Raw genomic sequence first — 23,596 nt, 5'->3', positions numbered from 1 at the left:
AAAGGCATTATGACAGACCACACTACTCAGCACCACAACATCAACAAGCCACAACCAATAATCCATCCTCTTTTTCATCTATGGTAGCCCTGCTTCGTAAATATATGCAAAGAAAAGATGCCTTCATGCAAAGCCAGACTACATCTATCATAAATCTATAGATTCATTTAGGGCAGCTAGCCAAAGATTTCTCTGGAAGACCACATGGATCCCTCCCAAGTAATATTGAAGTGCCAAACCATGTGAGGGGATTCAGGAAAGAGAATTGTCAAGCTGTGACATTCAGAAGCAGAAGAAATTTGACCATCTGAACTTAGAATCTGAATGTAGAACCTCCATTTCTAATTCTAATGCTAAGAATGGCAGCCAAGTAATAATTCTAATCTTTTAAATTTCTATTTAACTGATAATGCTCTTCCTTGTAGAATAATGGCGTACATAAAAACAAGGGAATGGAGATCCCTAGGCGACATGAACAGCACGACAAAGCGTCTATCCAGTCGGCAAGCTCAATTCTTGTACTGCCTCCTCCATTTTCTAGTCACCCCAAGAAGAAAGATGATTAAATACAATTTCAAAAATATTGACATTCTGAAGCACCTTCATATCAACACCTTATTTGTTGATGCGTTAGAGCAAAGGCCTTTTTACGTAAAGGTTTTTAAAGATATCTGAGCGAATAAGAGAATGTTGAATGATTTTGAAACGATAGCTTAACGTTTCAGGTAATAGCATTGTCTTCAAGAATAGGGTACCAAAGAAGATGACAAACCTTGAAAGTTTTCCGTACCATGCTCAATAGGCTGGATGGATCTTGGTCATGCGCTATGAGACCGAGGAGAAAGCATTAGCTTGATGCCTCTCTTTATCTTTACGAAATTAGAGATAGGAGAGGTGCAACCTACACACACACGAGGCTCCAATTTGTTGATAGATCCATCGCAAAACCTGAGGACAAGATTGAAGATGTTTTGGTTAAGGTGGATAAATTCTTATTCCTTACAAACTTCATCATTCTGAAATAGAAAGATGATCGGGAGGTACCCATCATTTTAAGAACATTTTTGTCAACGGGTTGTGCCCTTATAGATGTCCACCAAGGGGAGTTAACCATGCAGTGACCAAGCAGTCAAATTCAACATTGTTAACGTGATGAAATTTCTCGCTGATGTTAAAAACTACATCATGATAGAATCCCTTGGGTGGGATTATTTCGAGGAAGAGGTACTCGCTGAACTATTCAGTCTTAAAGAATTCTTTGAAGAAGAGGACCCCTATTACACCTTGGAAGAAGTAGACGTCGTGTCTAGCGGGAGGAAGTTTGAACCTTTCGATATGCAAACTAAAGGGTATAAGAAGAATAAAATATCAATTGAAGAGCCACCAGAATTAGAGCTCAAGCCTTTGGCCAACCACTTGAAATATACATATTATGGGAGAATGACACTCTGCTCGTCATCATCTTTGCACAACTGAATGTCACAGAAGAGAAGGTGTTATTGAATATGCTGAAATGCCACAAGAAGGCGATAGGATGGACCCTAGTGAACATTCAGAGAATAAGTTCATTCTATTGAATGCATAAGATCAGGCTGGAAGTGGTAATGAAAGGCAATTGAACCTCGCATGAAAGAAGTGGTAATGAAACAAATCATAAAATGGCTTGACGAGAGGGTAATCTACCCAATTGCAGACAATGGATATGGTCAAGCCAGTCCAATGTGTACCAGAGAAAGAGGGATGATTGTTGTAAATAGTCACCGATGGTGGATTTGTATGGACTACCACAAATTGAATGCGGCGACGAAGAAGGACCACTTCTTGTTACCTTTCACTAATCCAATGATGGACAGGCTTGCAGGGAAGAAATTCTATTGCTTTTTGGATGGCTGCTTTGGTTACAACCAGACTATAATAGCACTTGAAGATCAACAAAAGAAAACATTTACATGTCCCTATGGAATGTTTACATTTCCCTGCATGCCTTTCGACTTATACAACGTGTCAGGGACATCGTAGAGGTGCATGGCTATCTTCTCAAACTTCCTAGAGAGATCAGTTAAAATTTTTATGGATGACTTCTCAGTTTTTTATAACTCCTTCAAAGAATGCCTGAGCAATTTGGAAGACGTGTTAAAGAGATGCGAAGAGACACAACTCGTACTTAACTAGGAGAAATGTCACTTCATGGTGAATGAGGGAATTGTACTTGGATACAAGATCTCCAACGCAACATTAGAAGTGGATCCCGCAAAGATTGATGTGGTAAGTAAGCTACCATCGCCTTCAGAATTAAAGCCACTAGGGATCTTTTTGGGACATGCTGGATTTTACAGAAGATTCATCAAAGGATTCTCCCAGATTGCTAAACCTTTGAGTAACCTATTATGCACTGATCAACCCTTCAACTTCGATGAAAATTTTTTACCAAGCGTTCCAGACTTGAAAGACACATTGAACTCAGCGCCTATCCTCCTCACCCTTAATTGGTTGCAACCATTTGAATTCATATGTGACACAAGTGATGTGGCTGCAAGGGCTATGCTGGGTCAAAAGAAAGATAAGGTGATTCACCCTATATATTACGTGAGAAAAAGACAGAATAAAGCTCAAGAAAATTATACAACCACAAAGAAGGAATTGCTTGCGGTAGTATTCGCGATAGAAAAGACAAGAGCTACATTGTTGGTTTCAAAGTTACAATGCACTCTAATCATTCGGCGATCATATATCTAATGGCAAAGAAGGACGCCAACCACGGTTAATCAGATGGATATTATTGCTCCATGAAGGTCCCTCAAACATCTGAAGCAAAGAATTTTTCATCCTTAAATGTGTAAAGGATATTCATTAAGGCGTCATAAAAAAGGTCTGCTCAATAGACGTAGTGGACACCTAGTCATCACTGGCTATGCGAGGAGTGGACCAAACAATCATCTCAGCACGGAAGAAGCACATCAAACTCCTTTGTGGAGAACATTGTGAAGAATGGACGCATAACCAAAGAGTCAAATCACATAATGCTATAGAATGAAAATGATCAAGGTGAAAGAAACAACACATTTAGAATGGCTATAAGACGCATTTGCTCAACAAAACTCCTAACATCTACTTATAGAAATTTGAACGCGTTGATGCTTTTTGTAACATATCGCTTTCTTTAACCATTTTGCAAAATGCATCATTTTTGTATCTATTGCTTTATTTTACCACTTTCTTTTAAATGTCTTTTATTGCTTTTTAGAGTAAAATATTTTGGCCAAGTTGGGGAAATGTCTTTGTGCTTCTTTGCGTGCAAGTTAGGTGAAAAGAAAATAAGGTAGACGCGATGAGACAAATAGAGGAGCTAGAAATATTGTCATAACACATCACACTTCAAAATCATCTCGGAAAGTTTATTGGGTAGAAAAAGCCCATGGGCTTTTTAGGGTTTAAAGGATTCAGAACATTTTATTTCAAAATTCAAAAAGGAGAAAATGATGAGCTGCCTCGGAAGTCCAAACGAGGGTGTCAGACATCACATCGTTTCTTTAAAAAACGTAATGATTCTGACCACGCGCGGTAACCATATTTTAACCATAGTTAAACTCTATAAAAGCCTTCATAAAACCCTTATTTTCTTCTTTACCTGACTTGCCAATTAACTGTCCATTGTTCCGAGCAAGTTTATATCGAGATTCAAATAAAATTCTCTTTTCATCCTTCAAATCATTCTTCGATTTTCATCTAGTGCAAATGGTAGAATAAAAAGGCAACATTATCAAAAGGTATCTGACCTCAAACCCTAGTCTTTCCCACAAACACAGAGATCAAGTATGTCTTGATGGTCTTGTATCAGAACGAGCTTAACCAGTCACGTCCCTGTATATGAAGACTCTGAAGAAAGCCATGGAGGATTGAGGGACTTGAAATGCGTTAAGTCGCTAGGAGTAGAAAGTGAGAAAGGGTAGAGTAGTGCATCAAGGCAACATCACCAATTAAAGATTTAAATTTTGATGATAAAGACTTGGCCATAGCGGTGGCCATGGTGAAATCAAGAAAGAATGAGTAGGATGAATAGAAAGAAAAGGAAAGGAAAGCAAGGCTAGAGGAAAAAGACTATGAACGTCCAAGAGATGCAACGAAAAAGGATAGGCAAAGAAAGGAGGAGTTGAAACAAGGTAAAAATAGATAATGTCACACTCTGCCCCGCAAGCACCTGAGAGGCACAATATGACTTTGAGCATCTTGACGTGTTAAATGCTAAAACACTTGACTTGAGGTCCTAAGCTTTGCTTAAACACTTAGCATTTTGCCCTTAAACTTAACACAAACTTGAGACAATAAACTACTTAACACAAAGAAGTAACCAATTCTTAAACTTTTATTACTTAGGTCATACGTTTATAACACTTAGCAATATTACATAAACAACATTTAAACTTAAGCTAAACACCTTAGCAGCTTCTTCTCGCCTACCAAGTCCCTCACCCTTTCCTTACATTGGCCTTAACTCCTGGTAATCTGGGGAATAAAACTTAAAAACATAAGTCAAAAGACTTAGTGAGGTTTTAAGAAATCATTTTCGCAAAATACCTTTTGTAAACATCATTATTCACATCAAATTGCTTAAACATATATTTTACATAAACATATCCAATTGCAATAACATACATTCCGCATAATCACACATTAGTCTACAACCATTCATTTTGCCAAGATCCTGAATCATTCTCTACGACAAAGATTCATCATCTTGCGATTAGACTACTGAGATGACCTTCTCATTACCAACATCCGAGAATATCCTGATTCATTTCTTGTTGCCTTGGCCAAAGCGCATTACACTTCTTTTATGCATTGTCCTGCTTCATTTTATCATGCACATCTATTATACATGGTTGCATTTACAGTTTATGTGCACATAACAGTTAGCTCATTGATAGGAACAAGACTAATGGTTTGAACACCATTTTATGACCATTGGAATTATATAACACATACTTTAAAACATAGCATGAACTTTTTCATATAAATTTCTTTGGAAACATTTGCATTGATTAATCATTTCAAATCAGCAAGACTTTAATGAAATACCTTTTAAACATAAGAAATACTTTGAAGAAAAACATTCACAAACTTAGAAACTTAATTGCCTTAGACTCCTCTTACTTCAAATATTCTTCTTATTGCATAATCACTTCAATAGCACTTCAACACTTAGTTTTTCTCTTCAAACTTTCAGAAAATCAACACTTAATAGTTTGGTTGAAAACCCCTGTTTATACTAGTCTTAAATCTGCTTAGTCATCCTTAAATCCTCAATAACTCGTTAGCTTCTACTTTTAGTGGTACGCGTGTGAATCCTATGTTTAACTTAAACATGTTTAGCTTAAACTCCTACAAAAGGCCCATTAGGTAAACTTAGGAAATTTTCAAATTTCCTTACTCCTTCTCACCTAGTCTGCCAACTCACAAAGAACCTTAATCGCATACTAACACCTAATCTTCAAAAATCTTGTCGCCTAGCCTTTCTCATGAACTACTCAATTGCCAACTTCTTATCACGTAGTCTTGCTTCATCGTCAAATATTAACTTCTCTCCACACCTTTCATCCAAAATGTCTACTTTTCATATTTATCCAAGATTTAACCTCTTAGTTTAGGTACAAGTATCACAGATAAGGATCCTTCACACCTATTGCAGAAACTAACTTTGAGAGGGTTGCGAGGAAAGCCCATGAGAAAAAGGAGTAGATGGCCTCAGACTTCATTCGCATCAAGTTTAAGGTGCATGACATTGCTTGTTTGTTTGTGGAAATTCATTTTGTTTCCTTAAATTCATTTGTAAATATATCATGTTGGGTTCTAATAATGCGACTAATAACAGGCGACTAGGTTAGACTTATGTAATAACAGATGCATGTCCTACCTATGTGTTGCTTCATGCATAATGGTTAAGTTTAGTACAAGTTTTTCTCACGCTTGCCCAAGTATAAGTGAAGCGAGAGGTTTTTTGGGTAAGCTAAAGTCGAACACAGGAAATTTTTATCAAAACTGTTGTAACGTTTACTTCTTAACCAGACGATATAAATTCTATACAATATAAGTATAAATCTATACTAATCTACTTATTTATACAGAGGATTATGTAGAGGGGAATGGAATGGGATGAGTATGGAATGCAAACTAACTTGTGTTAAGAGGGATGAAGGAAAGTCTTAGAATTCTAGGCGATCTAAGTTTTACGGCATGTCCTTGATGCGATATAGATCACTTGACCATCATATATTTAAGGCGAGCAACCTCTCGGTGCCTAAATATCACATTTGTTCTCCTTTTTGGGACACAAATGGTAAAGATAAATCAAGCGATATAGATCTAGGCTTCCTTGCCTATAAGCATCATATCGACTCTCTATTTAAGGCGAGCAACATTTCGGCGCCTAAACACCACATTTGTTCTCTTTTCTGGACACAAATGATTAAAGTTAAAATGCTAATATGGAATTCATAGGTTGGACCTTAAACCAGTTGTTTATTAGAGGATTGATGGTACTTAAGAAACAAGAAGTATCTCAAGGGTAAAACGGTAAATTGATTCATTTGAGATTATGAACAACCTGTGAAGGGTTAACTACTAATCATGTTTATATTAGGTGAACATAAATATATCTATAATAAGGGGAGTGCAACTACGAGATTTTAGTGGAATGACTCGTTAGTTAACGAATATTGATTAGTTTGGTCTAAAAGAGTTTAATAAGTTAATCTCGGAACGTTGGAGCTCATAATCTTAATTTATTTATAAATACCAAAGATGTTGCTCAATTGTGGGAAAATTTTTTGTGGATAATTTGATGAAAATTTTGAAATTTTTGGAAAATTTTCATATTCTCATTTTCTCTCAAAAACTCATAAAATCGATCACTGATTCGATCCTACAATCACGCTCTAAAGCCAGAGAATTGTAAAGAAAACTCTTGTGATCGTCTACGACTTGGAATCAACGAAAACGATCAAGGATCGAAGGAGAATATCAAAGTTGAAGTAATTGTTCTTGAATTCTATTTTTTTCCTCAACTTTAATTTCATGTTAAATCGGATGAAATTAGAGTGTTTTATCTTGATTCTCTTATGCTCCTATGTCGTTTATCCATCAAAATTTTAAGACTCAATACTTAACTTTTATTATCCAATAAAATAATTATACTTCTTTAAAGAATTGAATATATCTAATTATTGGTTACAAATTTGAAAGTTTGTAGACATGTTAGACATTTGTAAAAGACTTATTAGACAAAAATTAAAACTTTAGAGATTTAGACACAATTAAAACTTTTGGAGACAATTTAACATTCTTATAAATATAAAATGTATTTGATAAGCAAATAATTAACGATTATTAATTGAAACATTGAATGAGTTGCTTTCAAGCTAAGTTTTCCAACAAAGTTGAAGAGTTATATTCTTTCCAACATCAAAATACAACTTTTCATCAAAAAGTCATAATGAATTTAGAAATTCTGATTTATTCACATTTTTAATAAATTATGTACTTATTTAATTTTATGTATTTAAATGTACGAGGATAGTTGAGTTTTATGTATCTACACAAATTAGTTGAAAGATTGTATCCTTTCATAGTATCTTTTTAGTTAGTTTCATGGAACATGACCTTGAATTTGAACGAAATTTCTCATAAGTTTTAATCTCTTAAGCTTTATGTTTTTTTCTGTGTTAGAATGTATGTTTAAACTTTCAATTTAGTTTGACCAATTAGATTGTGGAGAGTTTGAAATCTTGAAATTAGGAATAAGTTTTCCTTTATTCTTAATTTTTTTATCAATCTTTTTAAGTCAAATCTGTTTAGTTTTCTTGGCATCGCTTACCAATTAATTAAGTGGTGTTATTCTTATTGTTGTTGTGGAGGTTCACCTAGAATAAGAGGAAATTCTCAACGTAATTGATGTAGTTCCCTTTATGAATATTGATGAAACATATAAATTAAGTAACATTAATTAATATATATATATAATAAACCATTATAAAAATATCCTTACAAAATATAAACAAGTAATAAAAATTATAGAAATTATTGTAAATGACAAAATTGTTAAAAGTATTTACAAAATATAACATAATTTAAGATTCTATTAATAACAGACATTGATAGACACTCTGTCGCTTCTATCAACGTCTATTACTAATAACGAAAAATTATATTGTATTTTTGTAAATATTTTGATTCATTATGACATATTTTTGAAAATGTCCCTAAAATTTAAAGTATTTATGAATAATTCTTAAAATAAATGGGTTTTTTCAAAAATATAATAAACCGACAAAATATTTAAACTTAACAATTTCAAAAACAGAAAAGCCCACAAGCCCATAATGGGAAATACTAAAAACGCCCTAGTCAACACACGATTAATTGGTCACTCGTGCGCGTAATATATTTGGTAGACAATAGTTTAGATTTGGCTACACGATCATTTAGATTTAAACCCAATGATATCGATACCAATATTCAATGATTTTTTAAAAAAATTCTTTGTACACGATCATTTAGATTTGGCTACCTAAATCTAAATGATAGTGTACCAATATCCAATTATTTTTCAAGATTTTTTATATTTGTTAGACTTGGTTGTAGCCAAATCTAAACGTGTACCAATATCCCAATGATTTTTGTTTAAGATCATGTACCAAGATTTTTTAAATTTGACACATGATTTTGAACAACCAAATAACAATATGAAAAAAAATATAGATATTTTATATTTGGTAACAGTTTGAAAAAAATAAAATAAAAATTGGAAAAAAAAAAGAGAAAAAAACGATGGAAAGGAAAAGAAAAATTGGAGGAGAAAGAAGATGGAAAGGAAGGGCGAACCTAGAATATTTAAAAAAAATGGTCGGCTTCATGGACTTTTTTATTTAGTTATACGGGTCATAAATATTTTAATGTTTTGTTGTATTTATTAAAAGTATATAAGCTTTCATTTGAAATCATATGTAAAACACCATTACAAATCAATAAGAACTTTTAAAGAAAGCTTTTCACATAAACAAACACTTTGAAAAGAATCACTCACAATAACTTGGTTTTTCTCTAACGTAGAATGCCTAGCTTCAGCTTCCTTCTTATCGCTTAGCGTCATCTCACACTTAACTTTTCTTTTCTTAAAGTCTAGAGTAAAATTTCTTTATCAATATAATCTTCCCCTCTATTTATATTAATTTAAGACTATATTAATCATGCTCAAACTCTTAATAATTCACAAGCTTTTACTTTTAGTGGTACACGTGTACGCTTTACGTATAACTTAAAACTTGCTTAACTCATAACCTTACACATAAATCCTTGTCGAATCAAGATCAGACATTTTTCTCACCTTGCTCTATTTCGTGAAGAACTCTAAATGCGTAATTAACAAACGATGAATATCCTATCGTGTCAGCTTCTTGTCGCGGCCTTCCCTTAAACGCATTCTATAAAACATTTGGTCAAATTTTGACCTCTTAGTTTAATACGGGTCTCACATCATGATCTTTGTTTTCAATCAATACAAATCTTGTAGTACTTTTTTTCCAAAGTGTTATTTGGTTAAAGATCGTGTACCAAATATAAAAGACGATATTGAACAAAAATCGTTAAGATATTGGTACATGATCGTTTAAATTTGGCTACACGATCGTATACCAAATTTAAATGATATTGGTACAAGATAGTATACCAGCATTTGGTATACGATCTTGAAAAAAAGTTGTTGGATTGGAATATTGGTATATGATCTTTTAGATTTCGCTAAACAATCTTTTACCAAATATATTACGCATGCAAAATCTGTAGTCAAATCTAAATGACACAATCATTTAGATTTGACTAAACAATCGTGTACCAAATATATTACACACGCGAGTGGCCAATTAATCGTGTGTTGAGTAAGACTTTTTTGGTATTTTTCATTGTGAGCCTATGTACTTTTTTCTTTTTGAAATTGTTTTTTATGTAGTATAAATATTTTACCGATTTTTATATTTTTTTAAAAACTCCTTAAAAACATGAAACTAATATATAACTATAAAAGTGAAATAAAATGGATCATTTTAAAAAGTTAAAACTTATAAAAACATAGAATTGATAGAAAAAAATTCAAACTCCCGCATAGGGAGGAAAACATTTAAATTAGGGGTATTTTCAAAAATATAAAAAACGACAAAATATTTACAATCTATAGAACAATTTTGAAAACGAAAAAAGCCAAGAGGCCCATCGTGTAAAATACCAAAAATGTCCCATCAACCACCCCGTCAACAACGCGCGCATAATATATTTGTGATCGTTTAGATTTGGTTATTGTTTGGTATGCGATCGTTTAGATATGACTACAATTTATCTTTTCAATTCCATCGTTTAATTTTGTTACATGATCGTTTATTTTGGTTACGTTTAAATTTAGTTACATGATCATTTAGATTAGAGGACCCAAATCTAAATGTTTTTTTCTCTTTCAAAATTTGGTATGCAATTTGTTTAATTCTTTTGCTACACGATCGTTTAGATTTTTGAATCTAAACGATGATTTATTTTTTTACACGATCGTTTACATTTGGCTACTCTAATCCAAATGTTTTTTTTAAGATTCTTTATACAAGATCTTTTATTTTTTTACATGATCGTTTAATTTGGTTACGTTTAAATTTGGTTATACGATCGTTTAGATTTGGAACGATTTTTTTTTCAAAATTTAGTACACGATCGTTTAGAGATTTATTTTTTTTTACACGATCGTTTACATTTTGCTACTCCAATCCAAATTATTTTTTTCAAGATTTTTTATACACGATATTTTATTTCTTTTACATGATTGTTTACTTTTTTAAACGATTGTTTACTTTTTTTTAAACGATCGTTTACATTTGGCTACTCCAATATAAATGATCTTTTTTCAAGATTTTTTATACACAATCTTTTATTTTTTTTATACGATCATTTATTTTTTTACACGATCGTTTACATTTGGCTACTCTAATTTAAATGGTTTTTTCCAAGATTCTTTATACACCATCTTTTAGATTTTGCTATTTTTTTGTATTAGATTTGGTTAACCAAATGTAAACGACGTAAAAAAAAAAGAAAAATAAGAAAGACGATGGGAAGAAATCGCAACAAAAAAAAAAGAAGAGGAAAAGTAGAAAGACGATGGAAAGAAATCGAAAAAAGAAGAGGAAAATAAGGAAGACAGAATAAATGACGTAAATAAAGAATTGAAAAATAAGAAAGATGATAGAAAGAAATTGCAGAAAAAAAAAGAAGAGGAAAGAAGAAAGACGATGAAAGAAATCGTAGGAGGAAGAAGAAAGAAATTGCACGAGGAAGACGATTTCATCGTGAGGAAGAGAAGAAAGATATAAGGACAAACCTGGAATATTTAAAAAATGACTAACTTTATGGGCTTTATTACTCGGGCAGTAAATAGTTTGGTATTTTGTTACATTTGTGAAAGTTTCCCTTTAAATTATAAAGAAATAAGAATAAATAAAAATGGAAGAAAAAATTTTACTCAGTGCAAGTTGATCTCGGGTGCATAGGACATTTCAAGTATTCGGAAACCAAAGGCTGATTGCAAGAGTTATGATGAATAAACTTGAAAACGTATATAATTTCAACCACGTGCACTTGTCCCTTCTCCATGTTAGGGGAGAACATGATAGATTGACAAATCGAAAAGATCGCCCAAATCGAAGTTGTTCGATCCGACAACTAAATGGGTCAATTGGTGTCATATCAAAATAGTTCCAAATCAAGAATTTCCAAAAAATATTTCAAAGAGTTAAACCGACCAAACGATGTTTACTCATTGATGATCGAGGTCGATTTGAATATTTACTAAACCAATTTTGGTCAGTTCGATAGCAGTTCGATCGAAAAACCGACTTTGATCGACTGATGATCATCCCTATCCCCACATGACTCTACCCTTAATCTTTTAATTGGCAAAAACAATTTTGTGCATGGTTATTTCTATCTCTCGGTTTATCTTACTTTCTATAATTTACTTTTTTCACATTTAATTTTCCTGTCAAACTGTAACGACCCAGCTCCTTATACTAAGCCAAAGTCATTACTAATTTAAAAGATAAATAAAATTTATAAAAAAAATAAAAGAAAACCTCGAATTTCTCATTAAAAGCATAAACAAAGGTATAAGAAAATAAGTCAAAAAAATAAAATCCTAACTCGGGCCCTATCTAGTTTTAAAGAATAAAATAACAATAAAAGAATGAAATAAAAATGCAAATACTGGAATCCGAACTATGACATAAAGTAGAAGCAAGATGATCCCTATGACTCGCCACAGTCACTTCTTGTTAGTCGCCAGCTTGCCCTTGCTCTTACCTCTACCTCTGCCTGAAAAGTTAAACATGAAAGAGTGAGTAGAAAAATATACTCAATAAGGAACCCACTACTAGTCCCGCTAGGTGTCTGTTAACTTCCTATTAGAGTCCTGTAAAGTGGTACCTCTGAACTGGCACGTCCCTTAACACGTGCAATCTGTGATCCCGTAGGAACATATCTGGTCTTCGATGAACCCAAAGGAACACCTAGGACAAACTGGTCTTTAGTGTATCCGAAGAAAACACTAAGACAATCGGGTTGTGAGTGACCCTGTCGAATCACTCATAATCATGTCTATGTCAATGTCAATGTTATACTGGACTGGTGATTCCGTCGCACCACACAGTCATAAAAAGGTGGTGATCCTGAAGGACACCAATGTGGGTACAACTCTAATAGAAAAGCTAACAGCACACCCTATCCGTAGCATGTAACATGTCATAACATTTTCATAAACATGGCATATCATAACAATCATAGCATACTTAACTGAAATACCCTAATCATAAACATAACACAGTCGTCCTCCTTAACATACCACTAGTCATATCATAACATTAGTCATCAGCGTCAATTATCATTACAATGTTAGTCATTATCAGTAACATCGAGTTATGCAATTTATCTATCGTCTATGCATAACCATATACACATGTGATTCTCTTAATTTTAGTCGAAAGTTTAGTAGTAGAGTCTCTTACCTAGAGATTAGCTCACAGCAAAATTATTCTAACAGTCACGATCAAGCTCCCCAACAGTCAAGTCCTAAGCACAAATGAATCCAATAACTATAATTAATAAATTAATTACTAATTGCCTAGGGTCCAATTTCAATTATCTCAACTTATCCAAAGTTGAAGAAAATTCCAAATTTATCCTTGGTTTGGGAAAAATCTTCGGTTCAATCCCCCAATTGACCTATCATGAAAATAATTCAATTAAATCTATAATTAAATTATTTAAGGTCTAAAATTGATCTTTGTGGGGAAACAACCAAAACTTAAACAAAACTTATCAAAAATAGGTGAAAAGGATAAAAAATTGGCTTGGTGGCTCAAACGGCTTGAAAAATAGGAGAAACAGCTAGGCGGCTCGACTAGAAGGCAGAAGGCGGCTCGGGTAGGTGGCTCACACGCGCAAGGCGGCTCACACGCACAAGGGTGGCTCGGTAATTATAAACATTATTCAAACAATTGAAGACCTCGGCAATCTTTGGCCCCGCATCAACCATTTGACTTCAAGGCCATCTGCCAATTATGGATTTTGCTATTTATTTTGACCTCCTTTTGTGTTTGAGCTTGTTGTGTTGTACTAAAAAATAAAAAACCGTGATTGAAAATTCTAGTACTTCATGTGTAGTTACAAAATTAAAATTATCTTAATTGTAAAGCTATAATTGTTTCTATTGATAAATTTTCTTTAGTACAATACTTGTAGGTCAATATAAACTAAAAACTCTTTGATCTCTTAAACATTTGCATGCTAAAAAGTTAAATTTGATAATTATTTGTGATTATAAAAGATTATATTAACTAAAAAGGTGAGGGGATGGACAAGTATTTAGGCTTATTAATAAGTGGCATTTTAAAAAATAACAAAATAACTATTTACAAAATAAAAACAAAATTTATCCAACTCTTTAAAGTTATTTTATAAATAGTTTCATTTTTCCATCCTGATTCTCCTATTAATATTGAGTTTTTTTTTTTCTTCTTTGATGATATATAAGTGTATCTGGCGAGGCTTTTAGGTGGAGTAAGCTGTGAGTGTTGGTTGATAACCGAGAAAGGGAGAAACATAAGAAGGTGGAAATTTTCATGCGAGTCTTTATACAGTTGTGGCTTTACGAGTTGTGGCTTTGCGAGTTGTGTCACCTCAATAGTCGACGAAGCAACCTAACCACGTTCGTCAGATCAAATCTATCTCCACCCAATCTGCTGTCCGATCAGAATCCAAGTCACCCACAACATTTTCAATTCGACGCTGAGGCGAGGGTGAACAAAGCAGTGTTCTTGCGACGGCGAAGTCACGTGATAGCCTAACTTCCACTCGCCTCTTAAAAGCGCATGCATTCACGCGCCTTCTTCTCTCACTCAATCCCTATCTTCTTCCCTACGTTGATTTACGAGAGAGAAAGAGAAAGAGAGAGAAAGAGAAAGAGAAAGAGAAAGAGAGAGAGAAAGAGTGGCGTGGAAATGACTCGAACTATTCGCTTTCTTCTCTCTCTCTCTTGTTTGGTAATGGAATGAGATTAGCCTATTTCTTCCTCCTCCCTTCTGCCCGTAATTCCTTCGAATTCTTCGCCTCCCTCTCCCCTGTCTTCCTCCTAAACCCTAACTCTCTCCATTGCTAACCCTTTCTCTTTTTCTTTCATTCATTTTTTGCTGTCTTCCCTTCAATTTTTGTCGGATTTTCTTTTTTTGGGTACTTCTCTTTCCCTTTTCCGTTCTGCTTCTCATGTAACAATCGCTTCAAATGCTCTATGTTTCAAGTTATTTTTTTTTCCCAATTCTTATCAATTTTTTTGTTTTGTTTTTGAAGCTCTACTAATTTTTATTTTTATTATTGAGTCACATGGTTAAAGTCAAGACCATGTGCGAGTTCGGTGTTTTTAATCAATTTCCTACCCCTTTGGTTCTTACGTGATTGCTTCGCTAACCACGTTCTTCTTCTTTGCTATCTGCTATTTATACGAATGCCACAATGATTCTGTGTGTGTGTCTGTTTTTCTTAATTTTTTTTTGTGGGAATGCTATTTCAGGTGCGGTTCGATCTCTCCCTTCTGACTTTTTTGTGGATCTAAATTTTCGTGAACTTTGAAGCTGGTGAGTCTTCGCCTTCTGATTTAGACGTATTTTTTTTCCTTCTGGAAATTGTTGGTGATCTCGTAGACTTTTTTGCTTCGTACTGTTTTCTGTCTACCAATTTTTTTTTGTACGTTTCGACATTTTGTTAACAATCAATTTGTTTCTGGGAGTCTTTATCGATTCCACCGTTTATACTTGATTATGGGTTTCTTCCTTTTGTTGTTATTCTTTCCTTTAATTTCGTTGTGCAATAGAAGTTAGTTTCTGTTGTTGAGTGCTTTGTAGAGGATATTCGATCTGAATTCCACTCCCAGTTTTCATCAATAATAGTTGGTTCAGAGCAAATTACTTGGCTAATTAACTGTCACAGCTTTGGCCTTTCTTGTGGAACTGTTCTCCAAAGCCATTTTATGTTTTGTTTCCAGTTAAAAGAACGCTTGTTAATATAGCGCAGCTGTCCAGACACATTTTTACTGAATCTTTTGATCTTAATACCATAAAATTATTCTGAAAATAGTTCTTAAACAAACCTCATCTTTTTTTGCATAATTATTGATTTAGTCCCTAATCCTTGAACTTTGACGAATTTCTATTTCATTCCTAAACTTTTAAATTTACCGTTATGTTTCTATTTGTTAAAAGATGGTTCTATGCAAATAATATGACATGTTTATTGGAGAAACGGAAGGGAGTAAACAACATGAAGAAATAAGGTGGGATGGTGTGTAGAATGTGTCCAATGTGTCTCTTGAAGAAGAAAGTATGTTTGCGTGTTATACATACTTTTTGATTCCTTTAGTGGTAGATTTTTTTTTTTTTTGTTACTAATGTTATTCTATCATTCAATGTATTTATTAGTGTCTCTCTAATATGATCTATTATGATTAAGGCAGAGCCATTTTTTGGAAATTGCTTTATAGCAACACAAAATCCTAGACTGCAATTTTTAGTGGTTAACTATATTACTTCATGTAGGTTTGGAAGCCGTTTTTATTTTCAATTTATATAAATAAGAAACAATGACATTTGATCTATGAAATTTACAAAGGAAATGGGTAATCCATGATGATTACACATGGTATACCCAATTAGAAACTAAGCATACTTTGAAATTGAAATGGCCAAATTCGAACAAGTATGTCCATGGAAGAATAAATGTGGCATTTCATAGGGAGGGTGGACCATGCTCATGTATATGTATGTATGTATGTGTGTGTGTATGTACATGAAAGGAAACATAACTTTTCATTGATACAATAAAAAGAGACAAATCTTCAAAATACAAGGATACAAATTATTTTTTTGAAATGTAAACGGAGACAAGCCTCTTTATTAATAATAAATGAGAGTAATACTCAAAGTACAATACTATACTAAGAGCAAAATAAGCAAAAGACTACAAGGATACAAAGTATTCAAAAGAAGATGTCAAAACTGCTAAGATCCTTAAGATAAACAACCAAAAATCAAAGTTTAAGCAGAAAATACCAGTGCTTCCCAATTCATACAAATATCTTGGATGGAAAAGTTCACAGAGAGTTTAGAAAAAGAACACCAACATGAGGCACTGATTCTAGCAGCTTCAAAGTGATCCACCCATTGAAGAGATTTATCATGGAACACCCTTTGATTTCTTTCAAACCAAATTTCAGGGAGAAGTGCTTTGACAGCATTGATTTACAATAGTTGGGCCGTGGGAATAAAAGATGGTCCAAATAAGATTTGAAGAACATTATCTTTGAAAGAAACACCAAAGACCCAATGAAGGTGGAATATGGGCAGCAATTTCTTCCAACAACCAGTCGCCTAACCACAATCAAAGCATAAATGTTGGAGATCTGCTCTAGCAGCCTGATTGTAACTTGGCTGTTATTGATTGTATCGAGGTTGCAAATTTGCAACTAAGGTGATCAGGAACTATTTTGGCTTGATTCCTAAGATTAACGGAGAATGATTTCTTATCTGTGGCCCATGTAATTGAAAATTTGAGTTTGTAGATTGAAAAGGAAGTTAGAATCCATGGTTCTTTCTTGTCATAAGCTGATGTTTCTATTCAGGCCTTGATGGCCTAGGCCCATACTTGGTTGGCATATGGAGGGTCCAAAACGGTGTAATTTGGGCGACACTTAATACTTGGTACTCCCACCATTTTGGTTTTTTACCTGCCCTGGAATTTTGAAAAGTCTACCATTTCATTAATTATGGGTCAATGGTCGAACCGATGGTTTTTAAGCTGAACAAAGAAAACATTTTGAGATAGCAACCATCCCCCAGGTCAATCCATTTCTGCAAGGAAAAAGTGCCTTTGTTTTTTAGTGTGAATGATTAGGCATTTAAAAATTACTGGAGACAATTCATTGAAAATGAGAATGGGTTTCTTTTCTGGGAAACTTAACTTTGTTCTTTTGAGATGAATGGAAGAATTTGCTTGACAAATATAAAATTGACGCTTAGCCCTCAAGTAAATTCACGGTGGTAAAGAAAAGGAAGATAGCTCCATCTTTTCCATTCAAAGTGCTGATTATTTGGCCCAAGTGGAAGGTTTAGAAGTTTGCCAAACCACCACCATTGTTGTAAACCCTCTAGATAACTACCATAATTGCTTCCAAGAAGACTTCCAAACTGAAGGAACAAAATGATGAAGGAGACAACAAAGCAAAACAAATTATTTTGATCTCTTTCAAAGTGAATGACACAGGTACAATCTTATAATTAGAAGATACCCTTAAGCAGGTTTTCTGAGGAGGTATTAGAGGAGGATTTCCCATTACTTGAAGAATTTGGTTTTGGCCCTAAGTTAGGCATCAGGGCAATCCCCTAAAGAACGGAATTCTTCTAAGGCAATGTTGTAGGGAAGAAGTAATATAGAGAACTTGTTAGCTTGTTTAGATCTTGGAAAATGAAGTTGCTAAACTGCCCAATGATGAAAGTAGTGAACAGGTCCATGAAGTTTCCCCATGAAGCTTTTGTCGTGGAATGTTAGAGGCCTCAGAGCTACTAATAAAAGAGCTTTGGTTAAGGATAAAATTAGGAAAACTAATCCTAATATAGTTGGTCTCTAGAAAAATAAAATTCAATTCTTTGAATAGAAGATCAACCAAGTCTATATTGAGCTCGGGAAGAATTGTTTGGGTAGCTCTTGATACTGATCTTAGGTGCTTTTGTGCAAAGAAGACATTATGGTTATCTCTGATTTTATCATGGGCATGTTCTTTTTATCTATACCGTTCTTTTGACGGTTGGTTAATATGGGTTTATGGGCTAGACACTCCCAGTTGAAGGGGTAAGTTCTATGCATGAAATAAAGGATCTGCATATGGCCTGCCTCTATTTTTCTGCATCATGATGTATTATGTGTGCATTTAGTTATGAGCACCCTGGTCATCTTTTGCTCATTGGCCCTTTGCTTCTAGATTGTGGTCTCTTATTCTAGATGCTTTTGGGTGGCCTTACCTTTGCCCCAGAACATTTATGATCTTCATTGTCTCCATTCTTTGATGGTCATCCGTTTTGCAGTGTGAAGAAGACTTTGTGGCTTGTCTTTATCAGAGTTTTTCTTTGGTATCTTCGAGGTGTGAGGAATGACAAAATTTTTTTGGGACTTTCTATACTTTTGATTTTGATAGTTTTACGGATTTAATTATCTTTCACGCTCGGAATTTGTGTAAATGTAAATGCTCCTTTTCTGATTATAGCCTAACTTTAACTGTGAATTGGAAATGACTATTCTAGGCTTTTGGAATTGTACTCCACTATTTTCAGTTGTCAATGAATTTTGTTTCTCTTAAAAAATTAGTGGTGACTTCAATGTAGTGTGTTGGATTCTTGAAAACTTAAACGGGGTAGGATACCTAGAAGTATGAGGGCTTTTAACAATCAAGTGGAAGAGTTGGAGTTGATTGCTATTCCCCTAAAAATCATAAATTTACTTCTAACGGTAGAGGAGGCCAACTTCCACCAGATGGTTAGGTTCTTTAGTATAAGACCTTTTGGCAATACTTGAGGAGCCTGTAAGGCCTCCTATTATTAATACTTACAAGAGGAGGGGTAAGAAGGTAATTGAACAGACAATTAATGAGGAAGGAATATTCTAAAAAAGAATCTGCAAAAGATTGTGCAAGAGGAACCCACGGGGAGGAAAGATAAGAGAGCTATATATGGAACTTTTTAGGGGTTGGATAGCTAGGTTATTTTATTTCCATCTTGAGTTGTAAAGGCTGCTGTAGCTTGAAAGTGAAGGGAGCTAGTATGTTTTTCTAGTTGTTTGTTGTTTTCATTATCATCATCTTGTGACTTGTTATCATATTTCGGCTTATATATATATATATATATATATATATATATATATATAAATCAACAGAGTATTATCTCTGCTTCAGCCATTAAGTGGGTATATTTGAGGCTATTCTTGTTAGGTGTCTTGACAACAAGGTTATTCTTGTTAGGTGTCTTGACAACAAGGTTATTCTTGTTAGGTGTCTTGACAACAAGGTTATTCTTGTTAAGTGTCTTAACAACAAGGTTATTCTTGTTAAGTGTCTTAACAACTTGGTATCAGAGCTCGAAAACTAGGGGTTACTATGCGTTCCATCGCTCAACGTTTAATGGAAGAAAGAAGGGAGGATACGGAGAAAGAAATAATGGGACAGAAGGAAATGATATTAGAAATGAAAAAATCCATGGATAGAATGGCAGAGGAGATGAGAGAGCTATAGTTATATTTTATATGTAGTGCGCCTTAAAAAAAAAAAAAAGCTTGTGTCTTTTTGTGTGCCTTATGCCTAGGTTTCAAAGAGCCATTGTGCCTTAGTGTGCCTTGGACATTTTAAAACACTAAGATAACCCTTAGGAGTGTTTGAGGCAATTAATGAGTTATTATAGTCTTAAGTTATTTTAGTTGGGTTATAATAGTTTGGGTGTGAAGTGTAAATTATTTAGTTTGGATTATAATAATATGTGCTTGAGGTGTGAATTATTTTAGTTTGAGAAGGAAATATTAAGCCTATAGCAAAAAATAAAAAATGATGAGTGTAAAATAGTAAAAATTGTAGCAAATCGAAGGTTTTGAAATAGTGTTAACCGTAGCTAATTAGGGTTTTAATAGTTTTTACTGTTGCAAAGGGGTGGTGATTATAATTTTATATAATTCTTGTCCCAAACACTCCCTTATCCTTTGAGGTTTTTCTAGCACCACTCTTTTGTATAAAATGAGGTTTTGAAAAGAGACTAATGCACTAGGAAGCACATACGTTGTAGTTTCCTTTTTTTTTTTTAAATAACATGTGGATAATACTTGTAGATAGGTTACTCATATATGTTAGAACATAACACTACTCCAAAACATAAATAAAAATTACATTAGTTATCTGAGTTCATTTAAAAGTTCCAAACTACGATACAAATACAAAATCCTAAATATACATCACACTTTCATCCAAAACAAAATGTAAAAACTAAACTAGAAGCTTAAAACAATATTCTTTTTCCTTTTTTGAAAAGGAGACAAGCTTCTTTTTTAATATAAAACTCAAGAGTAAAATAGAGAAGCCAAAAAAATGGGGGGAGGGTGGTTAGACTATTTGAGCGAAAATCTTTGACAAAATCTCTCTTTGGCATCAAAGCAAATAAGATTTTATTTCTTACCGTTACTATGAAACTCAAAAGAAAATCAGCACTGATAAGCTCTTGTTTGAGTATTTTGGATGGAAAGAAACGGATGAATTTTCCAACCATCAAATGCCCCGTCTCCATGAAGGATCAGGATCTTGGTATTACCATAGGAATTAAGACAGGAAGAAACACCCTTTAATGAATGACCATGACGATTGCTTATACCCATGGATAAGGAACAACTCTGGATGTTGATTTCTTGATTTAATCTCATCTATGAAGCTCAGACTTAGCCACTCAGGCAAGTGTTGTTTGCTCCCTTAAGAGATAGTGCTAAACTATGCATTTTCTATAGTTGTCAGAGCAGTTGTGTTTTATTTATGGGTTATTTATTCTCTTCTTTTGTCGTGGGGCTTGTGTGCTGAAAAACTAATCGACTGTGTTCAAGATGTAGTTTGTGTTGGTTGTGAACTTGAATGGAGTCCCTTACAAAATTTTACTATCATTTGTTCGTCAATTGAAGCGGATGAGGTGCCTTATTTGAATGAGGACCTGTTCCATTGGTGTAACAGCATAAATAACATTTGCTGTGTGAGTTTCATTATTTATTTCTATATATAAAATTATTATAAGTGTAACAGCATCCACTTAGTTTTATTGATAATGTTTGGCTATATGCAACAGGTTGAAACTCAAAATGGCAAAAGGGAGCAAGGGACGTCGCAGGTTGGCTTCCCGTCAATTCAGGTCAAACCCGTATCCACTCCCTTATAAGAGGGTTTTCCCAGAGGATTTGTGCCCAAGGGATTGTGTCAACGCTGTGGATAAGAAGTACTGGGAAGACTCAACATGCTCGGTTTGCATGGAGTACCCACACAATGCTGTTCTGTTACTTTGTTCATCTCATGATAAGGGTTGTCGTCCCTATATGTGTGGTACAAGCCTACGTTATTCCAATTGCCTTGACCAGTACAAAAAGGCTTACACCAAAGTAATTTCATCCAACAACGTACAAGCAGTGAGTGCCTCAATCGACAACCCAGGTGTTGTACAAGACCCAAGTTTACTGGGTGAAAATCATGAAGTGACTGAGCTAGCGTGCCCCCTCTGTCGTGGGCAGGTGAAAGGATGGACTGTGGTTGAACCTGCTCGAGAATATCTGAATGCTAAAAAGAGGACCTGTATGCAGGATAGCTGCACGTTCGTAGGAAATTACAAGGAATTAAGGAAGCACGTGAGATCGGAGCATCCATCTGCAAGGCCGCGGGAGGTGGATCCTGTGCTTGAACAAAAATGGAGAAGTCTGGAACGGGAACGCGAGAGGAATGATGTGATGAGCACAATCCGGTCGACAATGCCTGGAGCTGTGGTCTTTGGGGATTATGTGATAGAAGGAAATAATTTTGGATTTGATTCTGACGAAGAGGACGGAGGGTTGAATGCTAATTCTGCAGAGAGGAATGGGGGTTTTGAAGTGGGTTTTGATAGTAATTTGGTGAATATGTTTCTTCTGTTACATGCTTTTGGTCCATCGAGTGGTGACCTCAACAGACGGCTTAGACAGCCAGAGAGAATTTTCTCTCCCAGATCAAACGAAGGCGTGGCAGGCATTCCGAACACCACTCCACTCAGTAGTTTTGATTCCATTAATGAAGGCAGTGATAATGGTGGAAGTGACGACGACAATGGGAGTGGTATGTCATTGGTTAGCCGCCTTCGCCATCATGGGAGGGTACTGTTGGGACGTTCGGGTAGGAGGCGTAGGAATAGAGAAAATAGTAGCCATAGATAATCAAATTGGGCACAGAAAGAGAAAGGAGGGGTAGGAATAGGAAACATTTCGCAGGTACATAGTTTAAGAAAAAGAAAACGTAGAAGAAAATTTTAAATAAAGGATTACAACTTGTGGAGTTTGCAGCAAAATTGATCACATTTGCCCCATCTGTAAAGGGGAGATGGAAAGTTGGCAGGTTAGCCTGTCGTGTAATTTATTGTTAATTGTATAATTTCCTGATTGCCTTATCCTCCTCTTGATGATACGTCATTTGGTTGAAGATTTACATGTAATCATCTCAAATTAATGTATTTTCTCGACATTGGTTCACAAAGTCATTCCACAAATGACACCAATTTGTTTACGTAATTTGCTCTCTGCTTTGAATTTTAACTTGCTGCACCGTCTCAATTGTTATTGCTTTGATTTGATTGATGAGGACATCAATTGCTTCTGACGATTTTAAGACAGGCCTTCATTCCCTCATTTTCTTTATTTGTTATTTATAATAAAAATGAATTTGTAGAATGGGGCCATGGTCATGGTCAAATTAACCTTGTTTGGTTGGGAGTACAGCCTTTGGTATAAATTCAAGGCTTGTTTAATTGATTCGTGCGATTTTGACAGATGTTTAGAGACTGGTTTGGTAGCCAATTTTAAAACAAGAGATTACATGAAAATAAATTGTATTTCACAATTTAAATGATTACGTGAATAAATTCTATTTCATAATTTCAAATGATCAATTGCATTTCGTATTTCCGAACTTTTCATAATTTCAATTGTGTTTGGAAGTAGATTTAAAAATTGGGTTTTAATTTAATACTATGATAGTTATAGTTTTACCAGCAAAATTGTTATCATTTTAACCTGTTTTAAGTTTAAAATAGTTATATAATTATGTCTTATACAATTTGCAATTGTAATATAGCCTATACGGTTTCGGTAAAAGCTTCACTATCATAGAGGATTAGTTATATCAAATAATAGAAACTAAATTAGAATTTAAAAAAGGTTA

At 34.2% G+C, this 23,596-nt stretch overlaps 1 protein-coding gene across 9 annotated transcripts; it reads left to right on the top strand.

Annotated features, from left to right (window-relative positions):
* The first annotated feature begins 14,120 nt into the window (after window positions 1-14,120).
* LOC103489685 (uncharacterized) lies at window positions 14,121-22,947 on the top strand. 9 transcript variants are annotated; one of them, XM_008448948.3, is made up of 4 exons: window positions 14,159-14,811; window positions 15,149-15,212; window positions 21,259-21,395; window positions 21,489-22,947. In XM_008448948.3, the coding sequence occupies exon 4, from the start codon at window positions 21,502-21,504 to the stop codon at window positions 22,594-22,596; it is 1,095 nt and encodes a 364-aa protein (XP_008447170.1). In that variant the 5' UTR covers window positions 14,159-14,811; window positions 15,149-15,212; window positions 21,259-21,395; window positions 21,489-21,501; the 3' UTR covers window positions 22,597-22,947. The 9 variants fall into 9 exon arrangements, with proteins under 9 accessions (XP_008447168.1, XP_008447170.1, XP_008447171.1 ...); XM_008448949.3 differs by having other exon boundaries at window positions 14,163-14,811; window positions 21,328-21,395; XM_051089479.1 differs by having other exon boundaries at window positions 14,163-14,811; window positions 21,253-21,395.
* Window positions 22,948-23,596: the final 649 nt, after the last annotated feature.

Source organism: Cucumis melo, chromosome 1, assembly GCF_025177605.1.
Source record: "Cucumis melo cultivar AY chromosome 1, USDA_Cmelo_AY_1.0, whole genome shotgun sequence".
Lineage (NCBI taxonomy): Eukaryota > Viridiplantae > Streptophyta > Magnoliopsida > Cucurbitales > Cucurbitaceae > Cucumis > Cucumis melo.
The sequence above is the reverse complement of the archived record's forward strand: the minus strand, read 5'-3'. Positions and strand labels throughout refer to the sequence as shown.

What these genes read in the sequence shown, in the direction of transcription:
- LOC103489685 (XM_008448946.3), top strand. Translation starts at nt 21,502, where the DNA reads ATGGCAAAAGGGAGCAAGGGACGTCGCAGGTTGGCTTCCCGTCAATTC.